The following is a 25,587-nucleotide window of genomic DNA, read 5'->3' as shown; positions in this document are numbered from 1 at the left end:
AGATATGTCGATCCAGATGTATCATGTATCCCATACCACTCCAACTGCACATGCCCCACATCATTACAGGGCCTCCATCAGATTGAACAGCCCCTGCTGAAATGCAGGGCCCATGGATGCATGACATTGTCTCCATAACTGTATATGTCCATCCGCTTGTACAATTTGAAATGAGACTTGTCCAACCAGGCAACATGTTTCCAGTCATCAACAGTCCAATGTTGGTGTTTACAAGCCCAGGCAAGGCATAAAGCTTTGTGTTTTGCAATAATCAAGGGTACATGTGTGAGCCTTCAGTACTGAAAGCCCATATTGATGATGTTTCGTTGAATGGTTTGCACGCTGGCACTTGTTGACGACCCAGCATTGAAATCTGCAGCAATTTGCGGAAGGGTTTCACTTCTGTCATGCTGAGCAATTCTCTTCAGTCATCATTGGTCCCATTCTTGCAGGATCTTTTTCTAGCCAATGCGATGTTGGAGATTTGATGTTTTACTGGATTCCTGATATTCACAATACAATTGTAAAATGTTCGTATGGGAAGATCTTCACTTCACCACCACCACCTCGGAGATGCTGTGTCCCATCGCTTATGCGCTAACTATAACACCACGTTCAAACTCACTTAAATCTTGATAATGTACCACTGTAGCAGCAGTAAGCAATCTAACAACTGTGCCTAACAGCTGTCGTCTTATATAGGTGTTGCCGACTGCAGTGCTGTATTCTGCCTGATTACATACATTTGTATCTGAATACGCATGTCTATACCAGTTTCTTTGACGCTTCAGTTTTTTTCCGCTTATTAATATTATTCTTAAATACTTATCTAATGTGATGTGTTCATGATGCTGAAAATTATTTTGCATTTATCTATATTTAAAGAGAGCTGCCGTCCATTACACTCACTGGAAGTGTTGTCCAACTCTTGCTGCAATTTCTTATGAATATCAACGACAATATTTTCCTGTGGACAACAGCACCATCAACAACAAATTTATAGTGCTGCTGATCCTATCACATAACTTGTTTATGTGTATGGAGAATATTAGAGCTCCTACTGCAGTTCATTGGGGTGCAGCCAATATTGCTCTCATTTACAGTTAGTCAAAAATTCATAAAACTAATCACTTATTTTCAAAGACACTTTTCATGTAACTGTATCTCATTTGGCAGTTGATGACATGGTACACTGTCAATTGCCTCTTGATAATCTAGGAAGGTAGAATCTACTTGTCCACTTGCATCTACTGTTCACAAGATATCATGTATGAATGAAGCAATGAATGAAGCAACTGCCAATTATATTGTTCTCTACTGCACTGGCCCCTGGAGCTGTGAGCTGAAATGACAGATTGGATCTGCACCTGTACAACTATTTATCCACCGGCCAGAGTGGCCAAGCGGTTCTAAGCGCTACAGTCTGGAACCGCGCGACCACTACGGTCGCAGGTTCGAATCCTGCCTCGGGCATGGATGTGTGTGATGTCCTTATGTTAGTTAGGTTTAAGTAGTTCTTAAGTTCTAGGGGACTGATGACCTCAGAAGTTAAGTCCCATAGTGCTCAGAGCCATTTGAACCATTTTTGAACTATTTATCCACTGAAATTCACCGATGAACCAAAACATTATGATCCAATGATTTGTGTATTGGTCAACATTTGGAACACAATCAGGAGAAATTCTGTTTGGGATGGATTCGACAAGTCCTTGGCAGGCTTTTGAAGCTATGTGGCATCTGATGTCTACATACAGGTCACACAATTTCAGGGCTGTTGATTTGTGGATGCTGAGCTGGCACCCAAGAGCATTCCAGACTTGTTCCACATTATTCAAATGAGGCAAATCTGATGGCCAGGACATCAATGCGAGTTCACTAGCATGTCCCTCAAGCCACTGTACAATGATTTTGGCCCCGTGAAATGGTTTACATACAGTAAGGTTTTAAGCAGCACAACAAATGCCTCAACTTCCAGCATTCTGCTTTGCTTGAATCAGATTCTTTGTCGGGCAAGGGGAAAAGTCTGTCACAAATGGTCCGCGACAAAGAATTGTGGCAGTGATTCTGTTCAAGGGAGTGCTGTCATGGACTACACGTCTAGATCAGGTGTGTTATTTTTCTTTTTCTTTTATTTTGTTTGTGACCTTCGGACATGACCCACTCAATCTCTGATACATAATAAGCTACAAATTAAAAAAAGAAAAAGAAAAAAAAAAACATATCCAATCTCACACACATATTTACACCCATGATTTGTATAGAATACTGATACTGGTTGTAAATGGATTAATTAAATCGTGATATGTTCTCATCACTGAGATGAGATGTCACACCCCACACTCCTAAACATGGAACAGATAACATTCATGCCTCTCAGGAACTTTTCTGGCCCATGCTGCTTAAATTGCTTAAGTTGTATGAACATGATGATATTCAGTTACCTAATGTTGTTCTCTTAATTTTATTCAAAACTCTATGCAGTGGCCCATAAACAAAATTACCACTAGGCCAGATAAGTCGTATGACCATAGATACTTGGTGCTGCCCATGTGATGCCAGGGCAGATAGCTAGTAAAAAACAAATAAGAAACTCAAAACTGTTTTTGGGTACCAGGAAATCCAATTGTACAATAAAGTGCTGAACAAGAATAAAAATATAATTACTGCTAACTTATCTAAAATAGGCAGCACAAGCATGTCTCTGATATTATCATAGTATATGGTAAAGGCTTATTCAGAGAACACAAAATATGGATTGATAAATATATCACATATATTAATTATAAAATACATCTGTGATTCTGCATTATGCTTCCACATCAATGCACGCCACTGGAAGGATCAGTCATAAAACACTAACCTCCTTCAACCTTTTGAAACACAACATATCCTTCATTAAGGAGGGATGCGGTATCAAGTTATTCTGCCTAATTGGAAAGCATAAGGCTGCAGTTATAGTGCAACAGTGCAGAGTGACCAGTGTGTGTGTGATCAGAGCAGTGCAGCATTGATGAAATAAATCAGCATTGAAGGGATGAAACATGTCTGCCTGAAGAGCTGTGACCATTGTGTCTGAATAACTCTGGAAGAGCTTGGGAACCACAGCAGCAACAGACTATTGCTACAGGTAGCAGCATCAGATAGGTTTGGCATTGTTGTTGTGCTTGTTTTTCACTTGCAGCTTTGTTAAAAAATAGCATCAGTGGATATGCTGGTATCAAATATGTTTACTTGGTGCCCTTGTCCACTGTAAAAATCATCATCAAAGACTCATTTTGAACAAGTTATGGGATGAGGTAGCCAGATAGTTACACACTATGTTACAGTGATAAACTTTTACATTTACTTAACATTTTTATTTCTTTTATTGGCTCAAAATGACAGCAAATAATAAAGTGCAAAGCACTACAACTAACAACCAAATGAAAAACATACTTCACTGTGTTACAGAAAGTTTGCATGGATCTCTTTTTTGGATAGTCTTATTCAAAGCTCTGTTTAAGTATCACCCTGTCAGATGCTAAATTGCATGCAATTCTTGATTTCCACTGCACATTGACGGATTCTTCTAGGTCGATAACAGTGTTTTACGGAGTGCACACACATTTCACAAAATCTTAAGCACACTGTGGCAAAGTTTCTATTGACTTTTGCAGTGTTCTCCACTTACAATTTATTTATTTACATATTGGTCCTGTGAATCTAGGACTGTACAGTGTACAAAATGTATTGGACTGTTCATTAATTACAATACACATTCATTGACTTGTTTTCTTTTTTCATACATCATTTTAGCAAAAGATAAAATTATACAATATTGTCTTACTCCAGACATTTTATAAAAACATCCATAATCGGTGAGGAAGTTTTGTTTTTCCAGGTATTCCCTTACTGTATAGAAGCAGTTCTCAACCAAATAATCTTTCACAGTTGATTTGGACTTGTTTAAGTCCATGTTATTTTTATGGACTTGGGAAGTGCATTGCACAATTTGATCCCAGGCTGGAGTATGCCTTTCTGTAATAGCACTGTTTGTCTGTTGTACATGTACACTCCTGGAAATGGAAAAAAGAACACATTGACACCGGTGTGTCAGACCCACCATACTTGCTCCGGACACTGCGAGAGGGCTGTACAAGCAATGATCACGCGCACGGCACAGCGGACACACCAGGAACCGCGGTGTTGGCCGTCGAATGGCGCTAGCTGCGCAGCATTTGTGCACCGCCGCCATCAGTGTCAGCCAGTTTGCCGTGGCATACGGAGCTCCATCGCAGTCTTTAACACTGGTAGCATGCCGCGACAGCGTGGACGTGAACCGTATGTGCAGTTGACGGACTTTGAGCGAGGGCGTATAGTGGGCATGCGGGAGGCCGGGTGGACGTACCGCCAAATTGCTCAACACGTGGGGCGTGAGGTCTCCACAGTACATCGATGTTGTCGCCAGTGGTCGGCGGAAGGTGCACGTGCCCGTCGACCTGGGACCGGACCGCAGCGACGCACGGATGCACGCCAAGACCGTAGGATCCTACGCAGTGCTGTAGGGGACCGCACCGCCACTTCCCAGCAAATTAGGGACACTGTTGCTCCTGGGGTATCGGCGAGGACCATTCGCAACCGTCTCCGTGAAGCTGGGCTACGGTCCCACCGACGTTAGGCCGTCTTCCGCTCACGCCCCAACATCGTGCAGCCCGCCTCCAGTGGTGTCGCGACAGGCGTGAATGGAGGGACGAATGGAGACGTGTCATCTTCAGCGATGAGAGTCGCTTCTGCCTTGGTGCCAATGATGGTCGTATGCGTGTTTGGCGCCGTGCAGGTGAGCGCCACAATCGGGACTGCATACGACCGAGGCACACAGGGCCAACACCCGGCATCATGGTGTGGCGAGCGATCTCCTACACTGGCCGTACACCACTGGTGATCGTCGAGGGGACACTGAATAGTGCACGGTACATCCAAACCGTCATCGAACCCATCGTTCTACCATTCCTAGACCGGCAAGGGAACTTGCTGTTCCAACAGGACAATGCACGTCCGCATGTATCCCGTGCCACCCAATGTGCTCTAGAAGGTGTAAGTCAACTACCCTGGCCAGCAAGATCTCCGGATCTGTCCCCCATTGAGCATGTTTGGGACTGGATGAAGCGTCGTCTCACGCGGTCTGCACGTCCAGCACGAACGCTGGTCCAACTGAGGCGCCAGGTGGAAATGGCATGGCAAGCCGTTCCACAGGACTACATCCAGCATCTCTACGATCGTCTCCATGGGAGAATAGCAGCCTGCATTGCTGCGAAAGGTGGATATACACTGTACTAGTGCCGACATTGTGCATGCTCTGTTGCCTGTGTCTATGTGCCTGTGGTTCTGTCAGTGTGATCATGTGATGTATCTGACCCCAGGAATGTGTCAATAAAGTTTCCCCTTCCTGGGACAATGAATTCACGGTGTTCTTATTTCAATTTCCAGGAGTGTTTATCACTTATCTGCCTTGTGTGGTAGCTATGTACAACTTCATTAAGGGTGATGCTTGGACTGCCCCTGTTTAGTTTTTTTGTAATAATTACATTTTCAAGCATATAAATACATGTAATAGCGTTCATTATTCCAAAAGCATATTCAATTTTTTGTCATTCACTAGAAGAACATGTATTTGAACAACTGCGTTAACTGCAGATATGCCTCATCTCTAGTGAATATGTAAAGCAGTAAAATTGGCATTTATGGTAACAGAGAGACTAGCACTATATCAGCTTTCCTTCTTGCATCAAGTGAAATACACTTCAAAATTACAAACAACCACTATCACACTGTTCTAGACATCCTCCTACACTGCTTACAGTGAACTTGCCACAAACATTTGCAATTGCTTGGAGTATTACCAAATAACAATGTATTTTAGATGAAGGGGGTATTTGCTAATTGTTCTTCAGGGCTAATCAAATTAAGTATGTATGTATTAAACCAGGGAGCTAGAAACGATGGAGAGGCTTCGTCGCACCATAGGCCTCAGTGGCTCACAACCCTATAACAACAGGCCACAGCAGTCTCCCCCCCCCCCCCAGGAACGTCTCATAACAGACGAGGTATGTGCCTCATACTGTGAGATGCAGTCAAACATGCTCACTGACATCCTGAAGCATTGTCAAAACTCAACTGGATAAATTATGAAAGGCTTAATTTTTCTACTAGTTAATTCTGTTTTGCTGGACATATCATTCTCTCAATCTTCTCTTTGATACGCATTCATGAAAATGATAAACTCTAACAGCACTGTTCTATGGATAACGATTTATTATCTTTTGCTAGTATTATTTTTCAGTACTCAAAGTAGCTGCAGAGAACAACTCTTCCTACTCGTAATGCCTCTCACAATTTCAGTGGTTTACCACATATGTGACATGTTGTTCCCTTGTCCACTACATCTACTTGCAAAGCAGCACTGTGGTGGCTGTCCAATACACTGCACTGCTCTGTTCTGCAACACCACCCCACTACAACCTGGGCTGATGGGATGTAATGGAAAGGCAGGGACACTGTCATAGTCTTCATATTATCTGCAAGTAGGTATACTCAAAAGAGCATTGTACATGCTGTACAAATCTTCGTGTAACTAGATGTGTGAGGAATTATTTGCCTGGACATACAAATCTGTTGAACTTTAACTGTGTTTTATTCTTTTCTTTTAATTATATTTCATTGATGTATTAAGATCAACATTTAATATCACTGTAAAATTATCTGTGGATCAGAAACTAATTAACTTGAAATATATTTATATTCCTTCTTGTACTTTTCAGCTAGTTCATTACTCAGGTCTTCTGGTTCTGGAACATTCTGATGCATGACTCTGGCTCCAAAACATTTTGGTGTGTGGCAGTGCCTGGTAAGTGAATGTAAGAATAATATGCTTATTCATGGAGATGTATTCCATCTTTGCAACTAAATGAAAGATAATTTGTTTCGTGCCATACATGTTTTGCTTCTTTTATTTGCAAAGCATCCTCACTGGCCTGTAATATATGTTAGTACATTACATTTTTTTCCTTGCTATTATCTTGTTTTCTGAGGTGAGAAACAACTTTTTCAGCATAACTTTCATGAGGCTAAATCAGCATTTGGTGTTATTTACAATTTCTGATGTTATTAATCCATGTGTGTTGTCCTGGATTCATATTTAGTTGGTACACATACTCTAGACGGCAGATTTTTGAAGTTTTTTTCTAGCGCATTTACTTGAACTCTCCACTTCCATTTTTCATTGTTGGTTGTTGACTGTGTGTTTACAGTGTGTAGTGTTACAACTGTCACCGAGTATTTATCATTTGTCGTTTGATGTGTGGTGGTGTCTATACGTAATTTGATGTTTGTTTGTTTGCTTCGTGTGTGTGTGTGTGTGTGTGTGTGTGTGTGTGTGAGAGAGAGAGAGAGAGAGAGAGATGGATTAATTTATTATTTAGTCCAATAATATTTTATATCTCTGTTTGTTGTAGCTTACATTCATTTTAATTATGTATTACTCTTTAGTTCATTGAAAGAGTTCCTTGTATGTGAAAGTTTTCTGTAATGATAGGAGTTTTCTATTGTAACTGTTCACTCTAATAATTTTCACATCCTATTTCATGTTATATGATTCATGTCCAGATTTCGTAAGATGTTCAATAAAGGTACAATGGCTACTTTCATACTTCTAGCTTCATATTGAGTTCTTTGTACCTAGTTTTGAAATTTCTGCCTGTTATTCCCAGATATGCTGATTTCAATTCTTGACATTGTAACCTGCTCCTTGGTATCTGTATGGTGTTGGTAAAGAAGAACTACATCTACATGAATACAGAACCAACTAAGAAACCATGGAAAATGTATAAAATGATTATAATATGATTATCTTCACAACTAATACAAATACTTAATAATTCAGTACCATTATCATAATCATGATCATCAACCATTTGACCTTAATTACTAGACAAAAGGTGGCCTCCTCTCCTCTAAACACTTCCATGCATTTTGATCTTCAACTATACACATCAATGTTGCTCATGTTTTGTTTTCTGATGTCAGCTATCTGTCCTCGATTACATCATCTAAGTCCATTCTTATCTCTTGCAATCCAGTATACAACTTCCTTGGTCTATCAACATCCATTTGCCTGGCTAAATAACCCATCCGTCTTTATTTCATTTTCACGGCAGGCATAATTATGTCTTTTAATCCAGCCTATTCCCTGAGCCATTTGTTTGCATTTCTGTCTCTCCTACTAATTCTCAATATGCATCTTCCCACTGCATACTCAAAAGCCCTTAGTTTATGAATGGTTTTGCATTAGAAATCTATACCTCATTACCATTAAGTGAAGGCTGGTAATACATGCTGAGTGTTAGCTTTCTGTTTAAAAGCAGTGGAATCTTTGTTTTGAAAGCTATTCAGTTTATCAAAAAACTTTGATCATTTTTACTTTTCCATATATTTCTTTCCCTGTCCATCTATGCATCTTTTTCAACCGCTATAAATACAAAAACTCACCAACTATTACTACAACTTCATGTTTACTATTTTATTACGTGTTGATTATGTATTCTCCTAGTCTTGTTATAATTTTCGGGCTTGCTTTCTAACCTGTTCTATTACCTTTCTCATTATCGCAATGTAGTTTACGATATCTATCTATCTATATCCGGATCCCGCTCCAGCTACTGCCGGGTCTGGGTGCTGACGAGTCCTCTCCATTTGGCTCGGTCCTCCCGCCACTTTTCTTCCTCCACTTGCTGCCAGGTCACACCTCTCCTTTCCACAGATATTCTCACTCCTGTTTTTCACCATGTTCTTGGGCGCCCTCTAGGTCTTTTCCCATCCATCTTTAGTTCTTCCATAATTTTGGGGAGCTTCTGCCCATGCAACCTCTTAACATGCCCATACCACCTTAATCTCTTTTTTTCAATTTCTTCTCTCATACTTTCTTGTTTAAGGTCCTTTCTAATCTCTACATTCCTTACTCTGTCCATTATTATTTTTCCCTTAACTGCTCTGAGAAATTTCATTTCCCCTGCTTGCAGTCTGCTCCAGTCCCTTTCTGTCATTGTCCATGTTTCTCCACCATAAGTGACAATAGGGAACTAACAACTCTTATACTTAAGGAGTTTTGCTTTTTCTGAAACTTCCTTATTCTAAATCTGGTGTTTTATTGTTTGGTAGAAATTGCCTCCCTTCTGTAACCTACTATTAATTTCGTTGGTTATTCTTCCATCCCTAGATATTTCACTCCCTAAATAAGTGAAACTTTCTACCACTTTGAGGGGTTCTCCATTCAAGGTAATATTTCTGTTTATCCCTTTCTCTCTTCCAAATACCATTACTTCACTCTTATCTTTATTTATTTTTAATCCATACCTTTTCATTATTTCTTTCCTCACACTGTACATCTACCTCTTAATCACCCCATATTACCACATCATCTGCAAAAATCATCTTTTTGTCTTTTTCTTTTACTATATCTTTAACTGCCCTATTCATTCCCACCACCACAACATTAAAAAGTGCAGGACATAGAATACTTACTTGCTTAAGGCCTTGTCTTATTTCGAAGTATTCAGAGTTTCCCAATGGTGTTCTAATTCTATAATTGTGTCCTCTGTACTTTGTCTTTATTACATTAATATATCCATCTTCTATATCTATCTTCTTCATTTCTTCCCAGAGTCTTTCCCTGTTAACTGAGTCATATGCCTTTTCTATGTCTATAAAAACCATTATCACCTTTTTGTTATACTCCCAACTTTTTTCCATCAGTTGACGGAAAGAAAATATCAGGTCGTGACATCAATGTGACCACCACATATGTTCAATGTTAATGTGCAAGAACCACTCACAGATTGCAGGTGGCAGCACTAGCAATGGAGGGTACATAAACTGTGCCAGAGAGACACAGTCATTGTCGTAAGGCAGAAACAGAATGATTTATCTGATATCCGAGAGGGCATGATCATTGGCTTTCAGGCCAAGAGTGGAAGCATTTCAGAAATGGCTAAGTCTGTAAACTGTTCACATGCCACCTTGGGCAAAGTATGCCATGCATAGCAAAATGGCGCTATCCAACACCAGTGTTAATGCAACTGCAGTTTATCATGGGCCATAGATGACATGGATGAACAATGGCTGTGGAGACATGTATGGCCACATAGACATGCAGTTGCTGTGTATCTGATTACCCAGATGAACCAAGGAACTACCAACAGTGTCTCCTCGATGATCTTTCAGTATATGCAGCTGCATATGGGCTTCCACAACAAGTGCCTGGTTCATGTACTCACACTGACTGCTGTTCATCAGCAACAAAGGCTACAATATGACTGATTGTTGTTCATCGGCAACAAAGGCTACAATTGGCACACCAATACTGCAACTGCGCATCCAACGAGTGGCAATAGAAGGCCTTTTCAGATTAATCACATTTTATGCTATGAGGGACAGATAGCCATTGGCATGTATGGGATGAAACATCTGAAGCAAACACCCTGAATGCATTATGGTCTGTGGAACATTTTCATAGCAGTTCCTGGGTGATCTCGTCATTCTAGAATGCACAATGGATCAACACAAGTATGCATCTATCCTTAGGGACCATGACCATACCTACATGCAGTCTGTTTTTCCTTGGCACGATGGCATCTACCAGCAGAACAATGCAAAGTGTCACACAGCTCATAGTATGCACACGTATTTTGAAGAGCACCTCTATGGGCTTACCGCACATTCCTTGCCACCAAACTCCCCAGGTTTTAACTTAATCAAGAATCTGTGGGAACACCACTTAGATTGGGCTGTTCACACTGTGGATCCTCAGCCAAGAAACCTAGCACAGCTGACCACTGCACTTGAGTCAGCATGGCTCCACATCCCTGTTGGTACCTTCCAGAACCTTAGTGACTCTCGTCCTACACGTCTCACAGCAGTCTGCAGCAATAGGTGGTTATTCAGGCTTTTCACAGGTGATCACATTAATGGCTGGACAGTGTATATTCTTTAGAATTTCAGTATACTAACTGTTAGAACTTCTAGTTTAACAAGTATATTTAGGAACGACACTACAACACATATATGTCACAGAGTAAGTTAACATGTGTACACGTTAGCGTTCAGATAAGCACTGAGTCTCAGTCTAGCGGCCGCTGCTCGGCTGGCCGCTTAGGTGGCGCCGCTGCTGCATGGCTGGCAGGCAGACAGCGCCGCACGTAGAGGACGTGCGTCAATGCGCGGCGGCACTTTAAATGATCGGCGAGTCACAACACTTTTCCCCCCTTTGAAATTGTTGCACTGGTCTTGATGGATGTGTCCTGGAGATGGCTGACGTCCATAGGCGTTGTGTGACTCGACGTAAAGTCTCGAGGAGGAGGCTTCCCGTACGGACGGAAGTGTCCCCGATGATAACGGGTCGAGATGACAGGAGACGTAGGGGTCGAATCTGCTGGGGCCCCACGCACCAATCCGCCCGTTGCGGCAAGTCCAGTTGATATGACAGGAGACATGGGCGATGCGTCAGCATCTGTTGGAGGAGGAGGCGAGCAGATGTACTCTGACACTGGTTGGTCCTCCGATTCCCGCATGGGCACGTCGTCTGGTGGCATCCGTTCTGGTGCTGGCATCGCAATGACGGGTAGAGGGCGGCGTTGTGAGTATAGAGATGTGCCAAGATCCCGAGCATCAGGGAGAGTCAAGGGTGGTGTGGCGGCATTCGGAACAGGTGTTGGTGGCACCCGAGGCCGAAGCTGGTCCGAATGACGCACTGCAACACCTGTGTCCGTCTGGATTTCATACAGGCGTCTGCCACGGTGTCTTAAGATGCGGCCCGGGCTCCATTTTGGCCGCCTGCCATATCCCCGTACCCAGACGAGGTCGTCGGCGGTGAACCAGCCAAGTGACGGCACCCGCGGCCGGGAGGTGGGAGGCCGCAGAAGATGAAGTAGAGTGCGGGGCTGTCGGCCATGTAAGAGCTCAGCCGGGCTGTGATCGCCCATGGGGGTGAAACGGTAAGACGCCAGGAACTGGAGAAGCGCCTCATCAGCAGCAGAAGAAGTCAGAAGTTTCCACATTTGAGCCTTAAACGTGCGGACCAGTCGTTCAGCCTCACCGTTGGATTGTGGATGGAACGGCGGGGCCGTGACATGCGTAACACCGTGACGAGCACAAAAATCCGCAAAGTCAGAAGAGGCAAATTGCGGACCATTATCAGTAACAAGAGTAGAGGGGAGGCCTTCCAAAGAAAAAATGTGGGCGAGAGCACTGGTGGTTGCCGCGGTGGTAGGTGACGTGCAACGGACAATGAAAGGAAAGTTAGAGTAGGCGTCAATTACGAGGAGCCAATAAGTACCTAAAAAGGGTCCCGCAAAATCAGCATGAATGCGCTCCCAGGGCTTCGCAGGCGAAGGCCACGGTGACAAAGATGACTTCGGGGCAGCGGCCTGTGACGCACAAGGGCCGCAGGCAGCAACCATGTGTACGATTTCAGAGTCGATGCCAGGCCAGTACACATGACGGCGCGCCAGAGATTTGGTGCGCGACACACCCCAGTGCCCCTGGTGAAGGAGGCGCAAGACCGAAGCACGCAAAGACGCGGGGACCACAACACGCGGCGAAACATTGTCAGTGGAGAGGAGGATAACACCATCCCTAGCCGTGAGGCGGTAGCGCAAAGGGTAGTAGTTCCGCAACGGATCAGAAGTCTTAGCGGACGGGCGATCAGGCCAACCCGTCTGAATACAGCGTAAAACCCGGGAGAGGGTAGGGTCAGAACCCGTAGCAGCCGCCAGCCTGTCCCCAGTGATGGGGAACCCGTCCACAACCCGCTGCTCGGCAACATCCAGGTGGAAACACAAAAGTTCGTCCCGATCGAATGCCTGATCAGGGCCCATGGGGAGGCGAGACAAAGCATCAGCATTCGCATGTTGAGCCGTTGGCCGGAAATGAATCTCATAGTTGAAACGGGACAAGTAAAGAGCCCAACGCTGGAGGCGGTGTGCAGCCTTGTCGGGAAGCGACGTTGATGGGTGAAACAAGGAAACAAGTGTTTTGTGATCCGTAACAAGATGAAATTTTGTGCCATAGAGAAAAACACCAAACTTATGAAGAGCATAAATGATGGCCAAAGCTTCTTTCTCAATCTGAGAATACTTTCGTTGGGCATCCGTGAGCGTTTTGGAGGCATAAGCAATGGGTTGTTCCGAACCGTCAGAAAAACGGTGCGCAAGGACTGCCCCAACCCCGTAGTGAGAGGCGTCTGTAGCAAGGACAAGATGTTGGCCAGGTCGATAAGTAGCTAGGCACGGGGCCTGTATCAGCATAGTCTTCAATTTCTGGAAAGCCGCGTCACATGACGCGAACCAGTGAAAAGGCACGTTTTTATGCAACAGGCGATGCAACGGCTGAGCCACCGACGCTGCAGACGGTAAAAACTTGTGATAGTATGCTATTTTCCCCAAGAAGGCCTGCAGTTCCTTAACAGACGTAGGGCGAGGAAGGGCATCGATCGCAGCGACAGTTTGTTGAAGCGGACGAATACCATCCCGAGAGAGTTGAAACCCCAAGTACGTGATAGATGCCTGAAAAAATTGTGATTTCTGAAGGTTACACTTAAGACCTGCAGTCTGTAAGACAGTAAAAAGTGTGTGGAGATTTTGAAGATGTTCGTCAGTGGTGGAGCCGGTGACAACAATGTCGTCCATGTAATTGATACACCCAGGGACAGGGAGCAATAATTGTTCCAAGAATCGCTGAAAGAGAGCAGGGGCGCTAGCAACCCCGAATGGCAGGCGTTGGTATTGATAGAGGCCGAAAGGCGTGTTAAGGACCAGAAACTGCCGGGAAGCAGCGTCGAGAGGAAGTTGATGATAAGCTTCTGACAGGTCAATTTTAGAAAAATACTGCCCTCCAGCGAGTTTAGTGAACAGTTCTTCAGGACGGGGCATAGGGTAAGTGTCGATGAGGCATTGAGCATTTACCGTGGCTTTGAAATCGCCACAGAGACGAATAGCACCATTGGGCTTGGCAACTACAACGACAGGAGAGGACCACTCACTGGAAGTGACAGGAAGCAAGACCCCTGAAGTAGTGAGACGATCCAACTCCTGTTTGACCCGATCACGAAGGGCCACAGGAATGGGCCGAGCCCGAAAAAACTTAGGCCGAGCAGTGGGTTTGAGTGTGATATGAGCTTCAAAGTCGTGTGCACGGCCTAACCCAGGAGAAAAAATGGACGAAAAGGTCGTCGACAAAGAATCCAGTTTAGCATAAGGAATAGCGTCGGAGACAATATTGACAGAGTCATCTACGGAGAACCCAAAAACGCGGAAGGCATCGAACCCAAAAAGATTTTCTGTGTTGCCCTGGTCGACCACAAATATGGGAACAGTGCGAACGACGGATTTGTAAGATACCTCAGCATTAAACTGTCCCAAGAGAGAAATCTTCTGTTTATTGTACGTCCGTAATTGCCGAGTGACAGGGGACAGGAGTGGAGAACGCAGCTGAAGATACGTCTGAGAATTAATTATAGTGGCGGCAGAACCGGTATCCACTTGCATGCGAACATCTCGACCAAGGATTTGGACAGTGAGGAATAACTTCCCGGAAAGGGAAGAAGTGCAATTGACAGACAACACAGAATCAGAATCAGCGTCATGTTCATGGACGTCATTTATGCGGTCGGATTTACAAACGGAAGACACGTGACCTTTCTTTTTGCAATTGTGACACACAGCCCAACGTTGTGGACAATCCTCGCGTGAATGTTTCGTAAAACACCTTGGACATGAAGGAAGTTGCCGGGGATTTTGTTGCAGTTTCTTAGGGGTTTGTTTACGGCTTGGCCGAGGCTGCGCGTGGGAGCGCACTGCGGCCACGTCGGCCGGCAGGGACGCGCCGCGCGCGTCGTCAACAGCGCACAGAGGTTGTATTTCCCCGACGTCACCCCACGCTTCTATTTGTGCCCCAGCGGCGCGAGAAATTTCAAAAGACTGCGCAATGGAGAGAACTTCATCTAAAGTCGGATTCGCCAACTGAAGGGCACGTTGCCGAACTTCTTTGTCGGGCGCCGACCGGATAATAGCATCCCGTACCATGGAATCGGCATAGGATTCTTTGTGAACATCAGTAACAAAGTGACACTTTCGACTGAGGCCGTGAAGTTCAGCAGCCCAAGTGCGATAAGATTGATTGGGTTGTTTGTGACAACGATAAAAGGCAACACGAGAGGCTACCACATGCGATTGCTTTTGAAAATAGACCGACAGAAGGGAACACGTTTCAGCAAAGGACAAAGACGCAGGATCCTTCAAAGGGGCCAATTGCGACAACAACCGATACATTTGAGGCGAAATCCAGGAAAGGAACAGAGACTTACATGCTTGTTCGTCCGAGACATAAAATGCCAAGAAGTGCTGTCGAAGACGTTTTTCATAATCCGACCAGTCTTCTGCTGTCTCGTCGTAAGGAGGAAAAGGAGGTACAGCCAACGACGAGAACCGGCCCACATTTGACGCCGCGACGAAATCGCGAATCGCCGCCGTTAGAAGCGTTTGCTGTTCAAGGAGATTTTGCAAGAGTTGCTCGACAGTAGCCATGGAACCCTGTGAGTCAACGGTGAAAAGGAAAAATCCACTACCTCGTCGCCAATTGTTAGAACTTCTAGTTTAACAAGTATATTTAGGAACGACACTACAACACATATATGTCACAGAGTAAGTTAACATGTGTACACGTTAGCGTTCAGATAAGCACTGAGTCTCAGTCTAGCGGCCGCTGCTCGGCTGGCCGCTTAGGTGGCACCGCTGCTGCATGGCTGGCAGGCAGACAGCGCCGCACGTAGAGGACGTGCGTAAATGCGCGGCGGCACTTTAAATGATCGGCGAGTCACAACACTAACGTATGTTGAAACAGCAGTTTTTTATGTCTAGTACATCTCCTTTTTCATGATATAGAATAATGTTCCAGTTGTAAGTAATTTTCTTCCATCACAGACATACTGTAAATAATTTCACAAGTTCCTTCTCTATTACTTTTCTCAGGCTTTAACCATTCCTAATGAGACACCACAACCTCCATGCACTTTCCTTTCATCACACCTCAAATGGCATTACACATTTCCTCTGGAATTGTTTCCAGAACACCAGTAATTTTGTTATTGACTGTCTATGTTTCTGATTCATTTCTTCAACTATAAAAAAGAATTTATGAAATCTTTAAATGCTCAGAGAACTTCCATTCTGTTTTGGTTACTGTGCCACTATCTTTTTTAATTTGTATCCTTTATACTCTTTTTAAAAAATATTCTTAACTGTCGCTTTCAAAATTTTTTATTGTATTTTATCACATCCGCTGACATTTCCCAACAGCTTCGTTTACTTCAAAATATTCTGCTACAGTACATTTCTATTATTGTTTTGTTGCAACTCTAGCTTTCTTCCTAATAGCCACCTTATACCATTTAATAGTTTCTTTCTTGACACCTGCAGCATCTTTTGCTGTTTGTCTTTTTGTTAATTGATTGCCTCTTTCATCTATGATTTATTAATAGTTCAGAACTTGCTTAGGACTAATATATTCAGTACAACTTCAAATATCATAAATTTATTTATGTCTCACACTACATCTCTTGCACGAATTATTGTGTGTGTGCGTTACTAATTAAAAGACATTAAAAACTACAGTTTTTATTATATGATGAAAGTTAAATTTGACATGCAAGCCACTGAAACAACATAAACTAGAAGTGATTGTACAAACAGCTGAATCACATAAATAAATAACGGGCAAAATACAGCTAAACTCTGAGTTCTGAATTTGCTGACTTCGACCAAGATAACTCTCTTAATTAAGATAAAACACACATTTTTTAAAACTGTTATTAACATTCATGTTTGAAACTGTTTACTAGCACTTACCTGTTGGCATACTTTATCATGAATACTCTTAAGGCGATCTCGGCAATTTCTTTGAATTTCAACTTCTTTTAAGAGTGACTTTTCAACCTGATCATGAACAAGATCAATCCCTGTGTGAGACACAAAAATAAAATATCTGTATATGAGAAGCCACCGATGAGGAGAAAAATTAGGTATGAAAGAACACTTGTCAAGCAATATTTATTATTTACCAGTTGGTGAACTATTGCTAGAAGACAGTAAATTTAAAAATGCATCTAAATCTTGAGCTTTCAGAATTTTCCAAATACTCTTCACTATGACAAAGACTAAAGAAAATGGTATATGATGGTGAAAGGAAGTAAATGTCAGTTCACACATAGGAAAAATGAGAGACGCGGGGTACAGGTATTGAATATAAAATAAAAATCGATCAGCAGCAGAAACTGAAGTCTACCAAGAGAGCTAAATTTGAGTAATATAAATGGAAACTAAATGATCAAAGATGAAAGATGCCACAATATTTTCAGTATTATGCCTATACTTACTGAAAGAGCCTACATAACAGCGATGCTTAACACTGAAAAAATGACACATGTCAAAAAATAGAGACGTTGCTGCTTGATTGGTTTCATCTTCACAGGAATGTGAAGCTATCAAATAGGTGAAGATCAACACTAGAAAAGGAGCACTGAGGTTTGGAAAAGCAAGAATTGAGTTTAACAATATTTTTCACAAAATTTTGTAATTCATGCTCACCATGACTTTGTTCTCACCACAATTTCATAGAATGAAATGTCATCTTCAGCCTTCGCCAGATCTGTGGCTGCCAATTTTACTGCTCCAAGGAAGGCTACTCTAGGCAGTCAATAGTTCACAGATGAAGAAACTATTTTGTTTCCAATGCTGACTCACTGAATTTATTTGTAAATTTTCTCTCAAAGAAACAACTGTTTGCCATCAAAAATGAAGCTGGTGAGAATTTACATTGAGGGCATGTGGTGTGAATCTGTCATACCGATATGGTAATGATGTGGCACCAGTAGAAACACAGTGTTAAATTGGAGAAGGGAATGTGTAAGTGATTAAACTCTTTTTCCAGGCTGGGACAGATAAATTACAATCTGTCATAGATTGGAACAGATTTTCAAATGTCACTTTGTATTCATTACATTTTGAGTGCAGCATATCTGAAGAGTTTGCATAGTTGCATGCCACTGTACCTTTTCTGATTTCATCTTCACTGAGTTTGTCTGCACTGATCCACTTATTTCAGTGGAGTTAATAACATTACAAGTGTACATTTCAAGTGCTCACAAAAATGATAAGTGCCCAGGATAAAGAATGCCAGTTTGCAAAAAAGTATGTGTTTATGAAATGTGTGTATTTGGAAATTGGAAAGGGCTGAGAGCACACAGTTTAAATGTAGTGAGAAGCTTTATCAAGGCAGTAATTAACACGTGCGACACATCCACCTGGCTAAAAAGATCGTCAAGTTCACCGAGAATATCTGTTACAGGGTCACTACGGTAGATTTTTGGTAGTGTTGACAGATAGTTGATCCAGGCTGTTGGCCACACACTTGCCTCAGTATCTTGATTGTATCATCACTTTGGAATAAGAAAGTAATGTAAGATATGGCTAAATATAAAATACTAGAATTCTGAATGGATCTGAAAAATGGAGGAGCAAAACCAGAACTCCTGATACACTGTTAACAGGATGATTCTGATGAAATGTAGGGGTTGCACAGATTAATCAGCTGGGCTAGTATGCAAGAAGTGTAACTTGTTGACGGTCAGGTATAGTGCTGACAAGAAATTAGAGAAAAATGTCATGATACATAATAAATAACACAATTAGACAACTTCTTTAAAAGAATGTACATAGATGGAAGAGCCAGTAAAATACCGTGTGTTTGTTAAGCGTGGTGGAGCAGAGAGTAGCAGGAATTTGTGAAGACATGTGCCAACTTAAAAATAAATGACACATGGTATGTGTCTAATAAAAATTAATTAGGTGAGATTGAGTGACTATGTGAATCTGAATTGCAAATCAAGTTAATGCTGGGCATGGATGAAAATAAAGAAGACAGTTCTGGTACAAAGACCTTTAAGAATGCTTAGCAAAGGAAATGCAAAGGGAGAGAAATAATACATGGGAGTTTACTGAGGGATGTCAGAAACACTAATGGACTACGGAAAATGAAACAGAAATGAGAGATGTTGCATGGTGGGAAATGATGATCAGTAAATAATAAGACAAGAAGAAAAGACACCAATAAAGATTCATTCATTCATCCATCCATTGTGCACTGTACATCCCATCAAGAAGGAGAACCTTCAGGGATGTGGAGTTAGACATATATTAGCAAAAGGTACACCAATTAACTGAGTATACTGTATAAACAACAAATAATCACCATACCACTTAAAGTTATTCGTATTTACTATCCCTGCCGGCTAAATTTAATCAAGTCAAAAATAAAGCTGCTATTTTGAAAAACACTGCTGCTTTCTCTGTTTTACTAAATAGCTGCTGTTTATCTCCTGTTGATAGCTTCACATTACCTTGATTACTTTTGTAGTTTTCAAAGATACTGTTACTTACATCTTTTAATACAGAGCTCTCATTACAATATGTTACTACTTTTCATGCAGCTTTAATAAAAAAATACTGCCATTTAGCTAACAGAACTTTCCTGACTACATGTTCAAATAATTTGCAGAGGAAGCCAAACTGAGAAGAAGTTAACAAGTTCTCATCAGTTAAGTGAGTTAGTATTTCACTATAGGTCACTTTCTCAAACACTTTTGAAAAGAGTGGAAGGAGTAAAATGAGTATGTAATTAGGCTAGCTTTGCTTATGATAAATGTTGCAACATAATTAAGTCTGTCATGAAACATGCCCTGAGTTATTGACTGATTACAAAGATAAGTGTGATCTTATCACATGAGCAAAAGATTTTTAATTCAAAATGTACTACCATAGTCACAACAACTGCTACTTTTTAGGGACCTGGTAAACTTTTTAATCTGCTTAAGGGTTGTATTTTTTAAATAAATCTCTGTTGGTGGATCAGGCAGTCTCTGCACAAGTAAATCTAATGTATCTCTGGTTGTTTACTTGAGGGGGCAATATTTGCAGCCATTATGATGAATTAATGACTGAATTTGGTTGGTCATCATGCAATATATTCTTTGTGAGGGACAAATTTCATTTGGATGAGTTTTTGTTTATTATTTAATAATGCTAAATCACTGAAGAATGTTGGGTTTACATACATATTGACAATGGCTTTTTCACTCTGTCTTTCAACAATTATAGGGAATTTTAATGTTGAAAATTATCCACAGCTGGGTGTCAACAACTCTAGGTGCCATCAATAAATACAGTATGACAAAAAATCAGTGTTAATGCCTTGAAATAAAAAAAAATATTTTCTAATTAAATCTGCATCTTATTTTTCCTGTCCTTATCCCATACTTTCCGAGAGTTGACATGTTAATCTGGATTTGGCTGTGTTAGTGGTAAAGGGTGACCAGATGCCCTTCCTGTCACCCCACCCTACCCAGATGAAATTTATGTACCCCATCTGTCTGTGTCTAGTGTCATCCAAAGTGAGTCTGCAGCTCGTGGTCGTGCGGTAGCATTCTCGCTTCCCACACCCGGGTTCCCTGATTCGATTCCTGGCGGGGTCAGGGATTTTCTCTACCTTGTGATGACTGGGTGTTGTGTGATGTCCTTAGGTTAGTTAGGTTTAAGTAGTTCTAAGTTCAAGGGGACTGATGACCATAGATGTTAAGTCCCATAGTGCTCAGAGCCATTTGAACCATCCAAAGTGAAAGCGTGAAAATGTTTTTGATTGTTTGCAAATTGTGTAACTGACTCAGGACATGGGTAACAACCCAGTATTCACCTAATTGGATGTGGGAAACCACCTAAAAACCACATCCAGGCTGGCCAGCACACTGGCCCTTGGTGTTAATCCACCAGGCCGATTTGAGCCAGTGCAGGCAAGTCTCCCCGACTCCCATAAGTGATGTGCGCTAATGTGTTTGCCTACCCAGATGGTTGTCAGTACAACTACTGTGACACAACATTCAAAGAGTTGCTCAACACAATATTCAACAACCTGAGTGGCCTGAGAGTTAATTCTACTTTTTTTGTGCATATATAGTTACCCCTAGTTACCTCCTCTCTTTTTTAATTAGACCTATAATAGCAAGTAGTAGTATGATATTAGTTTCTATCAGTATCTACCAGTGATTTACATGTCATAATATGCACAAAATGTCTGCTGATGTAGTATTTATCCTTTTATTTTGCTGCATGAATTGAGAAGTTCATCAATCTTATTAAGGAGGCTGTTGATGTTCTTACAGAAGACACTAAAAGTATTTCCTTTAATATCCATGGATTTCTGCAAGTTGCAGTACTTCATTTTGCAATGGCTGTTTCTTTTGTAATTGTATTTATTCTGCATCTCTGTCTTTAGAATGGTGCTAGTACAGGCCTAGGGAACACATTGGAAATCCTTGAACCAGGATAGATGCTGTTTGATCAGAATGGATACTTCTAGCAGTTAGCTTCTAGCAGTTAGCTGTGCAAGTAATGAGAGAGATTAGGAGGACCTCCTGTACTCTCTGACACCTCCCCTTTCACCTCTGTCTACACTCTTCCTCATTACAGGTGGGTCACTATAATCTTGGCGTCTGAGTGACCTGCCCTTCCTTTTTAACCTTCCTCTAACTATCCCTTCTACCTCCAGAGGAAGGAATTAACTGTTCTGAAAGCTGGGATAGGGTTATCGCTTTTACTTTTATATGTGTCAATGAGCAGTACTGAAAATTTCACCTCCTGAAGAATAGTGATGGGCAGCAGTTGTACCTTGTAATTTATTAATATGATCACTCTACTTCAAACCTCTGCACATTGTACCTCTCAAGTACTTTTAAGACACAACTGATTCTAGTTTCCTCACATTAATCATGTACTACATTTTGTGAAAAGCACAATGTACATTTCTCTACATTAAGGTGTCAGCTGCTACAATTTGTACCACACTGATATTTACATCAACTATTTTCAGATAAAACAGTCTCATTGATAACCAAATCATATCTGAAAAATATATAATTCTAACTAACATTATCTACAAAGGCATTAATGTTTATCATCTCTCCCATTGAGCACACCAGGTCATTAATTCATACATCATGCTTTACAAATCTTATCACAAAGGAGAGCCTTCAAGAATGTGGAATAAGTCAAGTTATACATTAACAGGTACAAGCAACTGAATGCTTAATTCTGTAAAGCAGGGGTCTCCAAACTACGGCCCGCGGGCCGAAACCGGCCCGCGAGGGCCGGCAAACTGGCCCGCATTAGCTGGCCGGTCATCCACGATATCCGGCCCGCCAAATATTTGAGGTGGTACCTATACGGGCAACAATTGAGTTTCGAGGCCTATCGCGACCAATACACCGCGACATTGTCGGAGCTCTATCTTTACAAAGCGGAAGGTCATGGTTAAACTTGTGGCTAGCCACAATAAACAGACAGGCCATTCTCTGTGCGATAGTGAAAAAAAAAAAAAGAACGGTTAACAGACTAGTTTGGCGAAAACATTTTAAGTAAAAAAATTCTTTGCATTTTATTCTACTCACGAGTCTGGTGCAAGTCTTTCAAATGGACGCCACTTCTGCGACTAGCCTTAGTAATCAATCATTATGGAAGATGCTTCTTAAGCAAGGTTTCACTTTCTTTTGATTACATTGTAAAATACATACAAATGTGCGGTGACATCCTTTTTTGTCAGTGAAATTCGCCAGAATAAAATACGCCAGAATTTCGGTCAGGTACTTCCACCAATCAAAATTATGTAATTAAATAAAAATCGTAGTTCGTTTCAGTGCTAGCTATTCCCACAACCTTAGATTTTTGCGATTTCTTCTTTCCTTTAGCCTTACATTAAGGTGATCATGGAGTGCTAGGGTGCTTTAATCCCACTAGGTAGATCTGGACCCTTATGACTTTGTGGAGGAGTCAATGTGGCCCGCAGACTAAAAAGTTTGGAGACCCCTGCTGTAGAGTATACTAACAATCAATTCCAACTAGTACTAACCTCCTTACATTAACAATTATGGGAATTACTTCTAGGATGATATCATTTTAATGTGTTATGAATGAGAATATTATGCAATTAATAGCAAAGTAGATGTCAACAGTTGATAATCTGAAACTCAAAGGATCAAGGGAAAAGATCAAATGACCAAGAGTACAAAATAATATGGGTTCAAACAGTCAAGATGGACAGGGGAAAAATTCAAATAAATTAGAGTCAGATTAAAAGTAAATTAAGACATTTATAATAATAATAACAATTTTTAAAAAAACCAAGTTTTGTTTTTGCGTTGAACATGTTGTGTAGGCCATAGCCATTCAAAAGTTGTTTTAGTTCAGCAATCCATTCAATACGAAGGGAACTGTCCACGCTGCACTCTCCACAGATGTTTCTTTAACATGATGGAATGATTTTATTTTTTTTAAATTTGGGAGCTGCTCATCACTTGCCGCGAATCCTTCAATCCTGAGAGACTGAGCAAAAGACTTAAGTTTTTCCTTCAACATGAAACAACCCATGGAAACAGTGAGACACTTCCGTGACACAATCTTTAGTTTTTAAAATCACTATCCACAGCTTCAATAACAAACTTTCTTTCATTAACTGATAAAGACACGTTGTTCCTTCTAGCACTCAAGGCATTTTGCAGTTTCTAAACACAGATACACTCCAACATAGTGCAAAGGCAGACTGCAGACTCGATAGGATACAGACCGGGTGAACAAATGACAGGTGGTCTGAGTTTGTACTGGAAATCAGAATAGGAAGACTTCAGTGGGAAGCACAGAAGTCTGGACTTAAAATTATTGAGAGTCCTGGCTTCAAATTATAAAGTGTTGGTGAGATTCCTTCACCACTATGACTTCATATTACTGATGGGGTCGAAACACATCCTTTTTTTTTTTTTCTCCAAATTATCGAGTATTTTTGAAGGGATCAGGGAAAAATTTCAGATTACTGAGAGTTTTAAATTATCAAGTGTCAAATTATCGAGAATCAGTTGCACTTTGGGGGGAAAACAAACAAACAAACACACACACACACACACACACACACACACACACACACACACACACACACACATACATGCATACGCACACATCGCTCTTCCTCTTAACCTACTGCGCCGCTCTTTTTATCTACTAATTTGTCCTAAATATTTATAACTTCTACTGATTTCAGAGAACACTATCACGTTTCTGAATAGTGGAAATGTTAAAACTAGTTGAATATGATCATTCATGTTAACTGAAATTTGAATCCCTGACTTGCATGTTATGATAAATTGTAGAATAAGTGGCTAATAGGTTTTTTTTTTTTTTAACTTTGTTTCTAAATATTTGGTGGATTTCCAGTTTTTCACTTGATGTCTGCTGACAGCCTGTTTAACATTTTCTGCACTCAACTGGAGGCAATGGCAAATAGTCTATATGGAAATAAGTTTTTCTTTTAGTATTGAGGTTGTGAATTTTGTAATGTGCATTAAATTCACTTTATTATTAACCGGACATACTGTTGAGAAGTAAATGCATTGATACATCAGTCTGAGAATTCCGAGGTCTCTGAAGAGGTTTCTGCAATATGTTCGGTTACCAATTTTACTACTATTCTTACTGCACACTTTCATAAAATAAATCCATTTTCATTTTCACTGTATTAAAATTTACACACGTCTCTCAAAATATTTCATTAAATCTAGAATATTTCATTTTCATGGCTTGTGCACTGCCAGAAGTACTAGCTTGTGCATCTCGATGTACTCTAATAGGACATAACATTTCAAGAATTCCCCGCTGTGCATTCATTAAAGACAATAGTTTGATGACTTTATGCAAAATAGTTCAGAGAAATGCTCCTGGTCTACTATATCACTAAAATTTTTGTGCATACAACCACCATCATTTTCCTTTTACTAGCTTCACATGAATAAAGTATAATTTTGCACCTCTCAATATGTGTTGTTTTACTTGTGGAATTTCCAAACAATGATTTGCCAGATGTAACATCTTTGTAAATCTCTCATTTGGTTTCACATTATTATTATGATATTGACAGTTCTCCTCCTCCTTCTTTTCCTTTCACCTTTTTTCAAAAGTTTTGCTGGTTGTGATAAAAAATACTAAAATGTTAATTCATAGCTCTCGTTTTATTAACTCATCAGTGCTGCATTATGTTTGCACATCTGTCTTCCAAAATAATTTTTTAATGCCTTCTGTGTATCCCACACTGGAAATTGTTTCACTGAGGTATTTTTGTGTTAACTCAATTCTGGGATTCATCATATTGAAAATTTTACATTGTATGACATATATTAAACAATATCTCTTTGAATAAAGATCTTTATATGTTCAATGAGAACAATAATGTTTATACAAAATTGTTAAGGCTTTCAGGGCCAGCTGTTGACAAACAGCCTGTTGGCTTCTGTCTCAGGTTCTTTTGCTAACATTTGTCTGATGATTTTTCTGACGTTTCATCAGCACGAGTGGCTGTCATTGTCAAAGCTTCACCCTTCATTGCTGGTATTGGACTGGATCCAAGCTTGTGGCC

General features: G+C 41.1%; 1 protein-coding gene across 1 annotated transcript in view; it reads right to left on the bottom strand.

The window, feature by feature from the left end:
• LOC126252803 (tektin-3-like) overlaps window positions 1-25,587 on the bottom strand; it is a 166,098-nt gene that overhangs the window by 39,405 nt on the left and 101,106 nt on the right. Inside the window, exon 6 of the mRNA XM_049953738.1 lies at window positions 16,932-17,041. Within this exon, the coding sequence (XP_049809695.1) occupies window positions 16,932-17,041 (110 nt within the window). The remainder of the gene's footprint in view (window positions 1-16,931; window positions 17,042-25,587) is intronic.

The sequence above is a fragment of the Schistocerca nitens genome, chromosome 4 (genome assembly GCF_023898315.1).
Source record: "Schistocerca nitens isolate TAMUIC-IGC-003100 chromosome 4, iqSchNite1.1, whole genome shotgun sequence".
Lineage (NCBI taxonomy): Eukaryota > Metazoa > Arthropoda > Insecta > Orthoptera > Acrididae > Schistocerca > Schistocerca nitens.
Note: the sequence above shows the minus strand (reverse complement) of the source record. Positions and strands in the feature narration are given on the sequence as shown.